Genomic DNA, 17,900 nt, shown 5'->3' with positions numbered 1-17,900 from the left:
TTCCAACAGCGAATGAACATGAAAGCTTGATTTATCAGGCGTCCAAGTTAAAAAGTTTTATTCGGTTTGATCCGATTTTTTATAAGTTTTTAGCTTTTAAAAAAAATTTAAATATTATAATTTTTAAATTTTAATAGTTTAAAATATTATAAATATTGAAACTTCTAAAAGTCTTAGCTTTTAAAAGGTTTCAAAATCTTATAATCTTTAAATTTTTAAAATTGATTAGCTTATAAAATGTTGTTAAAAAAAATATAATTTATAAATTTTAAAAGCTAAATATTATAAATTTTAAAAGGTTCAAATATTAAAAATATTTAAACTTCATAGAATGTTTTAAAATATTACAATTACTTAACCTTCATAGAAATTTTAAAATATTATATCTATACTAATAAAAAGTTGAAGCTATAAACTCCTAAAGGTGTCCATTTAGGATTTAAAATAACCAATAAGAATTAGATATTTCACTAATTAACATTTTTGGAAATATAGTAGTAATCTATATTATTAAGAATTCTTAGAAATAAAAAGAAAAAGTAAAATTTATAGAAATAAAAGAAATATGATTTGATATTCTTGCAGTAAAATTTTTAATTTTAAGTCTTAGAAAGAAGGATTGACGTTGCAAGACTTTGAGTTGATGTTATTTGAGTTTAAAGAAGAATGATCGATGAAAAGCACAAATATTGTTTTAACTATACATGTGTTCATATTACTTTCTCCGCGAGTAAGGATTTTGGTTTGAGTAGTTTCAATACATGTAGATCTAAAACCGAATAAGTATATAGATGAAATTATCAATAATTGGATGCATCTTTTGACTATGCTGGTATTAATGAATTGCACAAAATTTATGAGAAAAAAATGATTTTGGTATTGGAGTTTGATGGGTTAACAAGTTGTGTGGTAATCTTAAAAAAATGTTTTTCAGTGGAAGAATGTGAAGAAGTTGACGAGGAAGAAGAAGAAGAAGAAGAGTATAACGAAGAACCGGGTAAAAGTAACAATGACAATAACCATAAAATTTGATAATGAAAATGACAAGAATGAATATCAAAAATAAGAAAACATTGAATAAAAACACGAAAACATAGGTGGTAGCGATAAATTAAATATACAAAACAAGATAAATTCAAGATTATAAAATTATTTCATTTTTCTGGTGGTCAAAGAAATAGTATATATGAGGTCACCAGTTTGATCCGCCTCGCCTGGACGTGGAGTTAAATTCATGATTTTTTTATCTGATTTGATTTTATAACACAACTCATTTTAATATTTTAAAAAATTGTGTATCTGAAATTTAATTTTTTACTTAATACTATTTTTTTTTAAGATAATATTTCATTACTGTCATCAATCACATATTCCCTCTGTTTCATAATATAAGATGTTTTAGAGAAGATTTTTTGTTTCATAATATAAGATGTTTTCAAGTTTCTGTGCTACTTTTAGATTAGTTTAATATTTTTATTATGCAGTTTTATTTATGATTGGTTGAACTTTTTTAAAGTGGTCATTTCTTATATTTTGAAACGGAATGAGTATATATAATTTTCATCAAAATATATCAAATAAACCTACGCGTAGCGTGGGTTCAAAACCTAGTGTATATAATAAAAAAATTATAAAAAACAACCCGCGGCGTAGCGTGGGTACTATCCTAGTACATCTAATAACACAACTCTGTATACACACCTCTTCACTAACTACAAACACATTAATTTTTTAATTATAAAACATAATAAAACCAAACTCAATTACAACTAACAGTTGTTTGTTTTGTTCCAACCAATTGTTTCATTATAATCTAAGGAGCTTGTGGGCAAAATTAGAATGTACTTTGTGCTATATGATAGAGCTGGTTATGGAGAGAGTGACCCAACACCCAAATATGAAATGTTAGTCGAAGAGGCAAGCCTCCGATGTTCATGAACTAGCCGATGAGTTGCAGATTCCATGTACTATTGATCGGAAACCTCAATGGGTTTATACACCTTTGTAGAATTACTTGTTCCTTGATCTAAATCTCAATTTTTGATATATAGATCATTAAATCGTTTTCATAAAAAAAAAAAGATAACTCTTTAATAGATACTAGATAATGATACTCCGTTTGCAGACCAAGAACCATTGAGATTTATGAAAACGATTATCTTTGACATCTTGAAGACATCTGCAACTCATCGGCTACTTTTCAAAACATATTCCTTGATCGAAATCTTCTTGGTGTTTGAATTAAGTTTGATTCCAAAATTATATATGCAAATGTACGTGTTTTATGTATATATTATGTCAGCAAGTTTGACGAGACTAAGATAACATAATTACAAACGAAAAGAAAGAAGCATGCATAATCCTATACAAACTGATAAAGATCTCTTGATTCACGATGGGATATGTTGACTTTTACCATTTAATAAGAGGCAACTCTTGTGTTTTTTATCAATTTTGATTTATTTTTTGTCCCAAAAAAATAAGAGACCTGCCTAAATCCCTCCAATGGACTTGTTCTAAAATCTGCCTTTACTCAGAAATAAAAGAAAGAAACATGCAAAGAACAAATATGAAACTATGTTGCAGGTAATGACTATCTCTGATTTTTCTTTTACTTTTGAGAAATTGTTTCATTGTGTGGATATAGAGATGTGCATACGTGTGTCTATCTAGAGTAAGCAGGTGGAATCCTATTATATTAATTGAGAAGTACAAATATGAAACTAACTTTAAAATGTGTAAAAAATTACATTCAATTGCTATTAGAAAAAATTAATTAAGCTTAATTAACTAATTTAAATAAATATAATTAATTAAAAACAAAAAACACTCACATATCAAATATTAAAAAATCTAAAAAAAAAAATTTCTCTCTAATAAATTATGGATGAAATTACTAATTATTTTTAAAATATATATAAACCAGTCAGAATTTTAAAAACTAAGATTTTATATCCAAGTATACAATACAGTTATTTTTAATAACTAAATTCGAAGATTTTGTTAAGATTTCAAATTATGATTCTCCTATAATCTTTATTTTATTTTATTTACAAATTGTTTGGAATTTTCATATAATACTTATAATTAATAAAATGCATATTTTTTTCTACATATGTTGTGATTTGAATTTTTTAAAACGAAGATATATTAGTCAATGTATGAAAATGTGTGTTTTAATTTCCACATTGGCAGGTTGGTAAAACTAAATTTATATAGATGATAAATTAATAATTTTTATTTGCTCAATATAATAATATTAAAATTACTATTTTATGTTCACAAAATAATGATGCAAATACAACAAACAAACAATATAAAACTGTAATAATATGTCAAAATAAAATATTATAATATTCTAAAATAATTAATATTCAAATAGACTAATAGATTTACATAAAAATTAAAAATAAATATTATCTCAAACAAAATAACTTTTTAAAAAAAATAAAACGATAATTTTTATTATTATATTATAAATTTTTTTAAAAACGTTGACCGTGCTTTAAGCACGGAATATATCCTAGTATTTAGATGAATTTAACTGAAACGTAATAAACAACGTCGTCTCTTGTCTTGATAATAACGTTTTGTTGGGTTTTAGTATAAAAAAAATATCAAATTACAGACTCACAAATTGAGAAAATTCTAGAGTTGTATCATACAACTTGTATGTAAACAATATCTCCAGCTAACGTACTTCCTATCATTTTCTCATTTGTTCCTAGGAATGTTCCCTTATCAACGTACTTTCCTATCATTTCACAAGGCGAATGTTTCGATTCCATTTTGGTTCGGTTTACAGTTACAGAATTTGATTTGGTTTGTTCCGGTTCGAACCGATTCTGGTGAACCGAATTCGATAACTCCTAGTTTTAGTAGAGTGAGATGATGATGATTCAGGCGGTTGAGGATTTACAACGATCGATCGAAGGAAGAAGACGATGAAGATCTTCCACGTTCCTTGTCTAGAAGACAATTACTCTTATCTGTGAGCTATTTCGTTTCTCTTTCTTCCTTCTTCTTCGTTTCTTCTTTATCTGATTCGATTCATCATCAATTTTTGGATTTGTTTCTTCTTCTTTTTTATTTATTTATTACCAGGATTATCGATGAGAGCACCGGAGACGCGGCGGTTGTGGATCCAGTTGATCCGGAGAAGGTGATCGCATCAGCTGAGGAGCACCAGGTTAAGATCAAGTTTGTACTCACCACGCATCATCACTGGTAAACTTATCTAATTTGATCCATTAACATCAACATTAGTAGAATTAATTTAAGGGACTTTACCACCATATATAAGCTACCAATTTCAATTGAGCTAGTGATTTACTGTAGTTTTATTGGTGCCTGATGGTGCCTAACCAAGTTTAAGTCTAATGTTTGGGTACTTTTTGATGTGATGATATAAGGGATCATGCTGGTGGAAACGAGAAGATAAAGCTGTTGGTGCCTGGGATCAAAGTATATGGAGGTTCTCTGGATAAGGTGAAGGGATGTACTGATGCGGTTGATGATGGTGACAAGTTGTCTTTGGGTCAGGATGTCAACATTTTGGCTCTCCACACCTCTTGGTATGTTCCTGTTTTCATGACTTTAGAAGATGCATTTCATCTTATCTTTGATCTGATTGACTTAGTCATTTCTCTCTTGTTACAGCCACACCAAGGGTCACATTAGTTATTATGTGACTTGTAAAGAAGGAGAAAACCCTGCTGTATTCACCGGAGATACACTTGTAAGTAGTAGTAACTTGAAGCTGGATCCTCTTGTTCTCCCCTACCATAGACATTATATGTTCTCCATAGATCTTTATCGCAATTTATGTCAGTTGGATATAGTAATAAGTTAGAAATAAGCTGCTTGAGATTAAGATACTAAATCTCGACTCTCCTTTTTTTATATTGATCTTTTGACTCATACTGGAAAATCTACTAAGGGTTTCAGTGATGTTTCACATTAGTCACACACACACACAAATCCTCAACATTTTTGTCTTATGTTCTACCAGATCATGAATCTCTGTTACTAATGACAGTTTACTTTGACTCTATACAGTTTGTTGCTGGATGTGGGAAGTTTTTTGAAGGGACAGCTGAACAGATGCACCAGTCGTTGTGTGTGACCCTGGCTGCATTACCTAAACCAACACAGGTTTACTGCGGCCATGAGGTAAGAAAATAAACAGCTTTAGTATGTCTTTGAGTTCTTAACTCATAAAATGGATGCATATAAACTGAATAGCCTGCTATTCATTTCTTATGATTCTCAGTACACCGTCAAGAACTTGGAATTTGCTTTAACTGTGGAACCAAACAACGAGAAGATACAGCAGAAGTTATCATGGGCCCGTCAACAGCGCCAAGAAAATCTTCCCACAATCCCTTCAACACTAGAGGAAGAGCTCAAAACAAATCCATTTATGCGCGTCGATAAGCCAGAGATACAGGTTACTACTAACTCTATTCAGTTCACGTTCTCTGAACAAGACTAGATTACTTTTGTACAGGCTCTTATTTATTTGGTTTTGATCAGTTATCACTAAATATTGAAACTTTACTCTTGTCGCATCTTGGGATCAAATTTGTTATTTTATTGCAGGAGAAACTTGGTTGCAAGTCGCCAATTGATACACTCAGGGAAATCCGGAACAAGAAAGATCAGTGGAAGGGATGATAAATGCAGAGTTCTTTCTTACCTATATGCTTTTTGTATGTTGTGTGGTCAGTGATCCTGTAAAAAGGTTGTATGAACCGGTGATGTTTTTATTCTGTGTGAGACTGTAAACCGGTTTGGTAAACCAAAATCATACCGACCTGTAAGCCTTGCTTGCACCCTTTTGAGTTTTGAGTTCTCCGTTTATTGTGGATAATTTACTGTCTTCACCATTGAATGTTTTCCTCATGATTTTTTTCCGTTTTAGAGAATATGTGCAAATCAAACTAATTGGTTCGATTGGAGAATTAAGGCATGGTGGTAAAGAAAAAATACTTGGAAGAAACTTCGAATACATATTATCCTGCTCCATATTACTGCCAAGTGGCAACGAATGGAGATGAGATGAGAATGGTTTTTTACGTTTAGGTCCTTTGTCTTCATCCAAATATCGTTATTTGTCCAATAGATTGAAAGATGAGAACTGGAGAAGTCAGAACTTCACCATACTTTTTTTTCAACCAGATTTCAACAAGACAAAAGTCAGAAAACACTGTATATCTCCTACCTTTCAGTTTTATCTCAGAAAAAAGCAGAACAAATCTTCTTCTTATATTTTAAGTTATCTTTTTGTCTGATTATTAGGTAAGGAACGATGAATATAAACACCAAATGCATCTTCTTTTTGAACCAACCAAAGCAGATTCTCTTCACTCCCACTTCCTTATCTCTCAACGACAAGCTTACTCTATATTCCTCTAGAACCCATTTTCAGATGTCTCGCCTGATCTCCATCCAACCCTCTCGCCGTCTCATCATCTCCAATGCTGCTTCTTCTTCTCCTTCTCTCTCTGGCGGCTTCCAAGGTACTAATCCCTAAACACATCCAAAAAGATTGATACTTTCTTTCTAGTTTCTACTCAAAATCATCTCGTTTCTTCATAATACGTGTTCAGTAACCATATTGATGTTTATGGGTTCACCTATAAGATTCAGTATTTCAGCTGAATTTGAAACATTTTGAGCTGCTTGTTTCAATTGGATGATATATTAGATTGACTTATGTGTTTCTTTTAATGTATTCGAGTAATTTAGATGCTGGAGCCCAGAGTAAAGAGGAGATGGAAGCTGAAACAGAACAGGATCCAATGAACTTGGCTGATCCAGACAGCTGTTTCTGTGAGTTTCAAGGTGTTCATATACACCACAAAGTTTTTGACCCACAGACACTCTCTGATGATGTTTCAACCACAAGCCTCAATTCTCAAGAAACTCGAAAAACTGACTTCCCCATGATTCTATTGCACGGCTTTGGCGCTTCTGTGTTCTCCTGGAACAGAGTTATGAAGCCTCTGGCTCGGCTTGTCCGTTCTAAAGTTCTAGCCTTTGATAGACCAGCATTTGGTTTGACTTCTCGGATTTTTCACCCGTTTAGTGGTACTACCAATGATGCAAAACCTTTGAATCCCTACTCAATGGTGTATTCCGTGCTCACTACGCTGTACTTCATCGATTTTCTTGCTGCCGAGAAGGCCATTCTTGTGGGGTAAGTTAAGTAGGTTCCATTTACAGTACTTGCATAGTTGCATTTCTTAAGTAAGTGCCACCATAAGCTGAGATTGTTTTTCATATGGCTCTAGGCATTCTGCAGGTTGCCTTGTAGCTGTAGATTCTTACTTTGAAGCTCCTGAGCGTGTTGCTGCTCTCATTCTAGTTGCTCCAGCTATATTCGCTCCTCGTCCTGTGGTCACAACCGATGCTGGAGATAACCGAGAAAAAGAAGCTTCCACGAGCAATTTTCTAGGGACTATAGTTGAGTTGACCAAAGGCGTTATAAGAGCAGTTTTAAGAGCGGTAACAGGGATGGCGAATATGCTTAATTCTCTATACAAGAAAGCTTTAGCAGCTTTCCTCAGATCCTTTATTGGAGTAATGCTGGTACTGCCTTTATTCTCAGCTTAACCAGTCATCTCATCTTCATTATGTTCTTAGACAAAGCAAATAGTGGTCTAGAACCTCTAATTGATCTTACTTGATGTGTTTAAGGTGTTTGTTTTGTCGTTAGGTGAGAATGGCAATCAATAAATTCGGAGTAACAGCTGTTAGAAACGCTTGGTATGACTCAAAACAAGTGACGGATCACGTCGTTCAGGGTTACACAAAGGTAAAAAAAATTTGGTGTTTTCAGGTTTTATTTATTTCTACTGCATTGTCATGTTACATGCTTGAAAATTTGCTTTGCATTTGTTGCAAAAAAAAAAAACAGCCTCTAAAAGCCAAGGGATGGGACAAAGCTCTTGTGGAATTCACCGTCGCTACAATAACAGATACTAATGGCTCAGAGAAAAAACCTCCATTGTCTAAAAGACTACAAGAAATCAAATGCCCCGGTAACTTCTCCTTTTATTCAAACCTATAGTTTCGTGTAGATTAATGTATTTTATATGTCTGAACGAATGACATAACACCATATATCTTGGTAATAGTTCTGATTGTGACTGGAGATACGGACCGGATTGTGCCAGCATGGAACGCAGAGAAGCTGGCACGAGCCATACCGGGATCAGTGTTTGAAGTAATTAAGAAATGCGGTCATCTTCCTCAAGAGGAAAAGCCAGATGAGTTCATATCTATTGTTGCAAAGTTTCTAGAGAATGCTTTTGGAGGGTCACAACAACAAGAAGTGAACTTAAAGTTTCAAGGCATTGTATCATGAAATGAAACTATTTTTTTATAGCTCAATCAAAACTTGGGGTTGGTAAAGAATCTTGATGTTATTAGACCTAAAGAAACAAGGTAAGACCAGATAATATATAAAAACCTAGATACATTGATTCTAGGTTTATAAGCGAGAACAAATACAACCAAATGAAGCTCTAAATAGCAAACACGAAAGTTTAATTATTTGATTAGCAGTAAAAAATCTTGTTCACAAAGAAGATGATGATGATACAACAAACAAGTCGTCAAAGAGCATTACAAATGGAACTACTTAATAATCTCTTTCTTTCCTTTTGCCCCGTTGGTTGATTCGTCGAAGTTGCACCAAACTTGGAACATACGAACAGAACAAAAGTGGGTAACAACCTTTATATTTTTTCAAAAGTATACAAGAATCCGGAGGTAATTCTCCGAATTTCACAGATATGAGATATTCCTCTTCTCCAACAATGTAAGCTGCATATCTCTCCAACCATTGAGATCCGATGGAATTGAAAACCATAGCGACTTTCTTCTCTACGTCAATGAAGAAGCTCCAAAAGTGACCTCTCTCCGGCAAAGTATCGCGCTCCACTCTCAAAAAATGGTTCCATGTTATCACATTAGGTTCAATCTTAGTTGTCATCCATATCTCCATTCCTGAATTGGAGCGTTGTTTTAAGACAGCGAGGTGCTCTTCTCTAACACAAGATAGAGTCACATCTTCTAAACCACACATGCAAGAGTGAAAGGGCAAAGGAAGGCGGCCCGGTACAAATCTCTCTGCTGTGAAATCGAAACAGAGTAAAAACACTTCAACGTAACTTGGACGTGACGGTTTCTTGAATTTTTTTGGTTCCTGAGCAAAGAAGTAAGTATTTCCCTTCAAGGACACGCCTCTTTTGATATCACAGTCAGGATTGACATCAAGAGTCCTCCATGAATCAGAGTTAAAATCATAGAGTTCGAAAAAGAGATCGAGGTCTGGACGCACAAGAGGATCCAAAAACCTCAAGATTTTGTGATTACGGTTATTATTGTTATCGTTGTCGTTGTATCCGAAAGCAAACATGTCTGATCTGTGAAATTTGTGGTACTTGTGTATGGGTTGGATCCACCTGGTTTGCTCTAAATACGGATTCCAAACCACGCGCCACCTGTTGTCTTTGATGACGCAGAACAATAAGCCATCCCAATGAAAGACGTTAAATACCTCAACTTGGTTGAGTATATTTGCTCGCTTTATACATGGACCAATTACAGAGTCTTCCTTGCCGTCGTTGCTGCGGAGTCCTTGGATATCAAATTTCATTGAATAAATCCTAGAATCCATCACCATGAACCCAAGATGCTGTTTCCTTGTTTTCTCAATTATCTGATTTCTTGATAAATCGTTCCATGCTTTACAAGTATATCGTGCTACACTCAGAGATTTCAATGGAACTCTAGAGAATATCTCCTCTACCAAATCCCCTGGAAGGTCACACATTCTCGTCATGCTTAGCTTCAGTTATTCTTTTACTTTCTAGTTTCTACACAGCCAACCCCTCTTGTCTCGTTATATATATATATAGATAATGTGCGTGCGTGACACGCGTTAACAAGTTCATTACAATTTTCAACTAGGAAAAGCACATTAGAAGTTCACTACAATATACGTTTAGTAACTCAGATTGGATTTAGGAATATATTTTCGAATTAGTTTCTCAAAAACACTAATACTTTATCCAATCAATTTTTATTTATATTTTTTGTGAAATTACATTCCCTTAAAAATACGGAATTGGTTTTCACCAAGTTTCAATAAGAATCCAAAAACCAAATATTTGAATTTTCACTGTTTTTTTCAAGTACATATATATATATATATATTTTTTTTTTCTTCTTGCAAAATTTTTTTTGGTAAAAAAAAATCCAAAAATTATAATTCTAAAACCAACTTAAAAACCATTAAACATTCATGTCCTAAAACTGTACTTTTTCACATTTCTTATAAAGAGTTTATTATATATATAAAAGGAGACAAATACAAAAAAGGAATATATATATATATATATATATATATATCGAAGTAGTTGCAGATTCTAAGAGTTCAAAATATATAATAGACTTTCCTACTCGTTTTTAAATCGGTGTCACACATTATATATAGTGAGACAAGAGGCTTGTCCGATCATATAGATTTGCTTGCGACTCAAGTCGAAAGATTTGCTTGAGACGCAAGACACAAGCCAGACGCTCTGATTGGAGAACCATAGATCAAGATGTTAAATACTCTCTTACTTTTATGTTATTAATTACTAGGTATATTAAAATAAGTATAATGTATTACTAAAACTTGTACAAAAATAAAATAAAATGTTTCCCTTGTTATGAATAATTCTATTGTTGTATAAATGTCCATTATCGATCTATTATTAGACTTAATTAGTGTATAACATAAAACTCTAATGTTATATCACTATATATATGTTAAATTATATGAGATAAAATTAATAACAAAATAACAATTTCATAAACCTCTTGTTTCTAACATTTTATCAGTAGCTCTAAACTCTACAAAATGAAAGAAGAAAAATCACTAGTTCTTTGAAAAAAAATTAAAGAAAATAAATTGACATCTCTGACGTCAGCATATGGACTACACTACATACGTTGCGAATGGGCGGCAAGACGATCACTTGAAACTGGGAAGAGAGAGGTACTCGATATCTTGATATCAGCTGACGTATTTCAAATCTCATTACCCAGAAACTTCATAAAACCTACTATTACCATAGTTCTTGGTATGAGCAGACCGATACGCGTCTTCAAGAAGTAGAGATTATTTGATAATTAATAAAAACAAATTATAAAATTATTAATTAAATGATTGAGCAACTTTTTTTGAGTTCTCTAGTGGAGAGATGATTTTGCTTAATTTCTCTTAGGGTTACTTTAATTAATTTAGTATTAATTATATGATTAATTAATATGTGAATAAATTAGGATGATTTCTCCACTAATGATGTCTAAGTGTACTAAATAAGAGTTGCCTCTTATTTTTTAATTCAATTTTAATTTATTTTTGATTTTATTTATCATAAAAGTCCTCTCTAAATGTCCCAAAATCCCCCAATGGGATGCCCTAATTTAATCACCTCTACGTGTGTTTTACCGTTTTACCCTCGCAAGTAAACTCTCACTCTCTTTCTTTTCCCTCCGGGATTCAAATCCCAATTCCGATAAAAATGCGACACGACGGCTCGATTAGGGTTTCACAATGGCTCGAGCGACGGCTCTTAATGTCGGCGACCACGCCGGTGGAGGTTCGAATTTAGTCTTCCTTACAAAATCTCTCTTCGCAATCTGTTCGTCTTCCTAGTTCTGTGCTTTGATTTTTTATATAGAGAGCTCACATCTCTGTAGATTACTTCAATCATCGGAATTTTAAATTGGGGTTTTTTCCCATTTAGATGCTAAATTGAATCTCAATTACCTAATCGAGTCTTAAATTGGGGTTTTTTTTTTCTCATTTCCCATTTCGCATTCGGGTTTTTGAATCTCACTTGCTTGAAATCTCTGGGCGCAGTGTTGTTCTTTGTCGATTTTAGGGGTTTTCTTCAGTTCTTTTACTAGAATTACTCGAGGTTTTACCATGATTGTTTACATCTAGATTTGTTTTTGAAATCTGTAGAGAAGATGATGGTTCTGGAACCTCCAATGAACAGTGCACAAAGAAGAAAATTGGGGGATATTACTAATTTGCAGAATCAGAATAAAATAGTGAACCATGGAGCTAAGCAGCAGCAACAAGCTTGTATATTAGTCTCTTCCAAAGAAAACGCTGAAAATCTTCAAAAGGCACTGCTTATTTCATCTTGGAGTTCATATGAATATGTTTATGCCCTTCTCTAGTTAGATGGATCTTGTTTTTGCCTTTACTTTGAATGTGCTTATTCAGGTTTATCAAACTTGTTTTTTTTTGCAGGAAAACGTGAGACTGATGAAAGTCGTCGTGGAGAGAAAGTAATCTTTGTTCGAAATCATGAAACTTGTGAGTATTGTGTACATGTATTTGTTGCTTATACTTATTTTTGTTTTGTGAATACAGTGGAGTCAAAAGTGAGCTGCAGAAACTTAGGATTAAGTTTCAGCAGGTTAAAGAGCAGAATTTGTTACTTGCCCAAGCAAACACTCGTTTATTGACGGTACGTCTCATCTTTGTGTGGTTCAACTGGAAATTATTTTGGGAATTCCATGGTAACAGTGTGATTTCAAAGTTTGTTTTCATTATTCTTTCCTGGCAGGAGTCCAATACAAGCAAAGACCAAGTATGCTTTTTCTGGAACCCAATTTGCTTTAACACAGGCTTGGTTGATCATTTATAAGTTCCTTGGCTGAAATTTTCTGTGCATTTCAGCTGAAGATACTTCAGCACGAACTTGGTTGCAAGAATGGGTTAGTCAGGGCCAGGAAAATACTGCTTAAAGGTATGCTATCGATTTGTATGTTATTTTCTCTGACCATAACTACAAACTAAAGAGTTAATCACTTGAGAAATTGTCACCTTTTTCTATCCAGGAGCAAACCCTTCCATGTACACGTCATGCATCAAAGGTCAAGGTACTTATGAAAATTGGCTTTTGTGACCTCTGGAATGGGAAATTATGACCCTACTGCTCCGTTGTTCTTATGCTTTCTTCTGCATTGTTGTGACCTTCTGGCTGGTGCAAATGCTTGTGGTGGGGCTTGCAATACCTTTCAGCCAATTGAAGCTGATTATGAGAATGGTAAGATAATGCAACAGTCAAGCATGAAAATGTAACCTTTTCGGTTTAATTTCATTGTGAATTTTAGGAATATCTTAGCATGCTCACCTTTTAGTGACTTTTTTCATTTCATTCTCAGTTTTGGAGAGCTCCAACACTAACTCATTCCAAATAAATGAGAAACCCAACAATAAAAGGTCTGGTCTCTCTCTTGCTCAGTCTGCTTCATGTTTCATCCATTGTCTTCTAGAAATTTTTGGGCAATCAGGTTACTTACGGATTTCTTGCTTTTCTTTATAGGAGAATTTCTGGAAGGACGAATCCCGCAGCATTAGATATTATTGGTAGACTGGGAGAGACATGTCAGACGGGAGACAACATTGACAACAAGAAGTTTGTCTCTGATGGTAACAGTGTCGCTGATAAAACGGAGTTTGTCCTTGGTGCTGAGAATCATATATACGACAATGTCCAAAGCAAGAGGTTCATTTATTCAACGCGAATTGATGACTTAATTATCTATTTGTATTTCAGTATCTTATTTATGCTTTTATTTTGTCTTTTGGGTTGCTTTTGTTGCAGGTGTTGCGCAGGAAGGCAGTCCGCCATTTATAAAATAGAAACCGGCCAATCTGGAAAATTACAAAGAGTGGTTGACGTCAAAGAAATTAAAGAGGATGCAAGGTTTGTAAACTGCCTTTTTTTCTAGGTTCCCTTTGAGAAGACGTTCTGCCCGGTTAAAATCTCAAGAACCTGATCCATCTGAAAGCTTCCATGAGTCAATAGAGACAGCCAGGAGGAGGAGGTCTGCAATAGGCGTTAGGCTCTGTTTATAAGTAGTGTACTCCTATGAGTAATGGTAACAATGCGATTTGATTTTTTCGCAGGTCTAAGGTGTTTGATATCCAAGAGCTGGGCGTTGTTCAAAACTTGAATGGTTTACATGAAGATCAAGAGATTACTGCAAAGGCCGGGTTTGTAGAAGCAGAACGTGTTCTTTCTTTTTCCACTAACTGAATCCTGAACCAAGAATACTTATGCCACTTGCGGTTTATTTCTTTCTTCATGGATGTCATTTCAGATGCTCTCCAAGAAGACAGTCTATCAAGTGTAGACCTGCAGCAGGAGAGCCACATGGCACGAAAGAGATAACCGGGTAAACCAGGTTAAGTTTCTATATTATGCAGAACTACAGAGTTAATACTGTTATCTAATGCGATTTACTTTTCGACAGGGTGTTTTTGAGAAGGCGGTCTGCGAGGTTTAATGTCCAAGAGCTGGGTGTGACGGAGAACTTGAATGGGTTACATGATGATCAAGCGATTGCTGCAAATGCGGGGTTTGTGGAAGCAGCGCATATTCTTCCTCTTTTTACTCTTGATTGATAACTAATTCTTCATAAACCAAGTACATTTACGCCGCTTCCACGTTTTCTCTTATGGATGTCATTTCAGATGCTCTGCAAGCGAACAGTCTACGGGGTCTAGACCTGAAGCAGTCCAAAAACATGACATGACAGAGACAACTGGGAAAAGCAGGTTTTGTAGTGATAGATACAATCTCTGTATTCTGATTAATTAAAGAGTTGACACTTGAGACTGATATCTAAATGGTATACTTGACAGAGTCTCTTCAAGAAGACAATCTTTGATGACGTTATACTTGACACGGTACACTGAGAAGGCAGTAAAAATCTTTCTTAACGTTTATCCAATCATATTTTTTTTGTGAAATTAGATTCCCTTAAAAATACGGAATTGGTTTTAGGAGTTTTTTCACTAAGTTTCAATAAGAATCCAAAAATCAAATATTTGACTTTTTCACTGTTTTTTTCTTCAAATACATATATTTTTTTTCTTTTTGGAAAATTTTTTTTGCCAAAAAAAAGTCCAAAAACTATAATTCTAAAACCAACTTAAAAACCATTAAACATTCATGTCCTAAAACTTTCCTTTTTCACATGTCCCGGATCGGTGCCTCACAGACACAGAGTACTTGGAAAGTTGGAATTGCATGGAGTGTCTGACAATACAAACGTATAATTAAATATGGCAAAATTATATCACAATTATAAGATAACAAAAGCGACATGCTGTCTTTATGTAATTGTTAATTACTAATTGTTTCTAACACTTGTAAGCTGTGAAAGTGCCCCGGTAAGACCTGTTTTTTTTTTTGCCTTGGTAAAACAAGAAGAAAGTACAGTATAACAAAGGATTATTCATTTATCACAATTATGAGGGTCTCTTGTCATAAAACCGGACCAAATCGGATATTCACTGAACCAGACAAAAGAAAAGAGCGTCCTAAGTTTATGTTGGATCTGTCAATGCACTTCTGTTGTATAATAACGTTTTTGAATGGTTGTAGTAATTGTATAAATAGATCATCCGAAGAAAAATGAAATTATCTTCGTGCGGGTCTTTTGAGTTGCGGTTTATGAACTTTACTTTGCTTTGGGATAGTTTCCAGTACTTGTATCGTCCTCTGTCTCTTGGCTGTTGAAAAATCAGAATGAGCATTAAGAATGTGTTGAAAGAGTGGAACTTTAAGAGAACTAAACTAACCATTCTCATGATGTTGGTAGCTCTCTTGGAGTCTCCGCTTTGCAAACTCAAACTTTGTGTCTGGATCCAGAGCTTTGAGTTTCTGAATAGAGACAAGAAACAAAGACAGTTGCTATTAGAAACAAAACAAAAAATCAAACACCACAGCTTCATTAACCCCTTAAGACACTCACATCTTGTTGTTGTCATCCAGCAAGTTTCCGCTTTTGCTCAGCAACAGCAAGCGGTTTTCTTTGTACCATTCGTTCTCTACTTTGCTTTGGTTGTTTTCTAGGCTCACCAAAATCGATGGCTGAGTGCTTTACAGATCTAACATCAGCTTCTTCTCTCCTCATCTGTTGATCCTTGTTGGACCTCCCTACCACACTGGCTTCATTTGTGCCCCCAGGTCTTCTCCTCGAGCTACTCTGCAATTTTCTTTCAGGTTCTGACTCTACACTGTGACGAGGATCTGAAAACATTTCACCATCATGAGTGTCAATATATAAAGGAAGAGTTTCAAGTAGAGAACAAAGTACCAAAGAGTGTACTAACTCACTTCCATCGCAATCCAAGCAATCTAAGATCTTCAAGTGACACAAGACATTAGGAAACAAGGACAAGAGTAAGAAACTTGTCAGGATAATACCCGAAGTCAAAAGTATGACGAGGGAAAAAGGTGTTAACAAACCTGAGAGAGTTCAAATCCATTGGGTTCAGGAGCATAGATATCTAAATCATGTGGAGGAGAAGGAAAGGTTTCTTCTTCATCAATAACTGAAAGGTTTACAGACTCTGGCGTCCCTTCAGCGCCTGCAAGAGCCAAATTACTAAGAATCTAGACAAAAAAACCTGCTCTCACTGACTAGTGAACAAGGAGGAGAGAGCTATTTAAATTACCAGCAACTTCCTTCGGGGTGTTCATCCATTGGTCCACCAGCTTCTTCCACTCTCTGTGCCATCCCATATATAAAAACATTTCAATCTTTACACCGGGAGACAGAAAGTGCAGAAGAGTAAACGTTCTAAGTAAACTACCAAACTAGCACAAGGACAGCTTCCTAATGATCAACCAAGGCCCTTCTAATGACATCCTACAAGGAAGCTGGTTTGCATCTAAATCAAAACCGCAGAGGTCCTTCTAATGACATTCACCAAAGTTTAATGCACATCACAAATGTCAAAGAGTATTTGAAAAAAAAAAGGTGAAACAAAGCACAAGATAAAAAAAAACTCATACGCGAAAAGTGTCTTTGCAAGTTTGCTAATCTTATCAGAACTATGTCTCCTCAGACCATTAACAGCCTTTCCAATCTCAGTATCCTGCAAGAACGAAAAACAAAAAAAAAACCTCAAATCATCACTCCATAGCATCTAACTTCTACCAACACACATTATCATCAGAAACAACACAAACCTTAAGCATATCCACATTCATAGAAATGGACTCGAGCTTTTTCAGACATTCAAGTAACACAGAATTTGGCTGCAACAAAAAAAAAATCAAGATTTGTTCACATATTAACCAAAGAAACAGCTTATAACTCAAAAGCAAAAGGAGATAAAATATAAAAACCTCATCTTCTTTGTTGAACAAGATATCTTTGATCCTCATGACTTCATCAACAACCACAGTATCATCATCATCCACTTCATAAATCTGATTCTTCTTGTTCAATTTCCTCACATCTTCAACTCCAACTGTCTCCACCACCTTCATAGGACAATGCTCGAACTCTTCTTGGTCTCCAGGAATCGAAACCTCGAGGTGGTGGTCACAACCAATGCAGCGGCGACAGCGGTGGCTCAGTTTACAAGAAAACAAAAGCTCGGCGATACTATCTCTCTTGGATTTGAACTCACTGGGACAATCTGAAGCAGCGACCATAATGGCATGATCGATAATCCCAAAGATATCAGAATCTCCTCGCCGGAAATATTCCCTCCAATTATACAACGAATCCGATCGTTTCATCATTAAAAAAAAAAACCTAATTAATTATTCAATCAAACAAAGCTTTTTTTTTTTTGTTCTTGTGCTGTAAGTTAATTTTTTCTCCTGAGAATCTGACAAAAGAACTTTCCCGAGAAAATTAAAAGAAACAGAGAGATTTGAGAGCCAAATTATATATTTATAAAAAAAAAAAAGAGGACAAAGACAGAGAAGACACAACTTGGAGGAGGAGGAAGGAACACAGCTTTGACGTTTTTAACTTCTCCACTTAAAAAAAAAAAAAAAAAAAAAAAA

The 17,900-nt window shown here is 34.4% G+C and overlaps 4 protein-coding genes and 1 pseudogene across 4 annotated transcripts; 3 read left to right on the top strand and 2 right to left on the bottom strand.

Moving 5' to 3' along the window:
* Positions 3,762 to 5,888, top strand: LOC104764802 (hydroxyacylglutathione hydrolase cytoplasmic-like). The gene is made up of 7 exons (XM_010488403.2): positions 3,762 to 3,991; positions 4,105 to 4,227; positions 4,413 to 4,574; positions 4,660 to 4,738; positions 5,059 to 5,172; positions 5,273 to 5,449; positions 5,602 to 5,888. Exons 1-7 carry the CDS (start codon positions 3,945 to 3,947, stop codon positions 5,674 to 5,676), a joined length of 777 nt encoding a protein of 258 aa, XP_010486705.1. The 5' UTR covers positions 3,762 to 3,944; the 3' UTR covers positions 5,677 to 5,888.
* LOC104764801 (2-hydroxy-6-oxo-6-phenylhexa-2,4-dienoate hydrolase-like) lies at positions 6,171 to 8,494 on the top strand. Its single transcript, XM_019241099.1, has 7 exons — positions 6,171 to 6,210; positions 6,301 to 6,521; positions 6,751 to 7,201; positions 7,296 to 7,593; positions 7,721 to 7,819; positions 7,922 to 8,045; positions 8,142 to 8,494. The coding sequence occupies exons 2-7, from the start codon at positions 6,311 to 6,313 to the stop codon at positions 8,369 to 8,371; spliced, it is 1,413 nt and encodes a 470-aa protein (XP_019096644.1). The 5' UTR covers positions 6,171 to 6,210; positions 6,301 to 6,310; the 3' UTR covers positions 8,372 to 8,494.
* LOC104767429 (F-box protein At1g66490-like) lies at positions 8,644 to 9,853 on the bottom strand. The gene is made up of 3 exons (XM_019240807.1): positions 9,385 to 9,853; positions 8,767 to 9,339; positions 8,644 to 8,705 (listed from the first exon to the last, which is right to left on the bottom strand). The coding sequence occupies exons 1-3, from the start codon at positions 9,851 to 9,853 to the stop codon at positions 8,644 to 8,646; spliced, it is 1,104 nt and encodes a 367-aa protein (XP_019096352.1).
* On the top strand, positions 11,592 to 14,837 carry LOC104767428 (annotated as a pseudogene).
* On the bottom strand, positions 15,307 to 17,862 carry LOC104764800 (probable mediator of RNA polymerase II transcription subunit 26a). The gene is made up of 9 exons (XM_019240729.1): positions 17,229 to 17,862; positions 17,070 to 17,138; positions 16,893 to 16,975; positions 16,553 to 16,605; positions 16,344 to 16,465; positions 16,212 to 16,239; positions 15,847 to 16,124; positions 15,674 to 15,755; positions 15,307 to 15,604 (listed from the first exon to the last, which is right to left on the bottom strand). Exons 1-7 carry the CDS (start codon positions 17,628 to 17,630, stop codon positions 15,859 to 15,861), a joined length of 1,023 nt encoding a protein of 340 aa, XP_019096274.1. The 5' UTR covers positions 17,631 to 17,862; the 3' UTR covers positions 15,307 to 15,604; positions 15,674 to 15,755; positions 15,847 to 15,858.

The sequence above is a fragment of the Camelina sativa genome, chromosome 19, assembly GCF_000633955.1.
Source record: "Camelina sativa cultivar DH55 chromosome 19, Cs, whole genome shotgun sequence".
In the NCBI taxonomy this organism is placed as follows: Eukaryota; Viridiplantae; Streptophyta; class Magnoliopsida; order Brassicales; family Brassicaceae; genus Camelina; species Camelina sativa.
The sequence above is the reverse complement of the archived record's forward strand: the minus strand, read 5'-3'. Positions and strand labels throughout refer to the sequence as shown.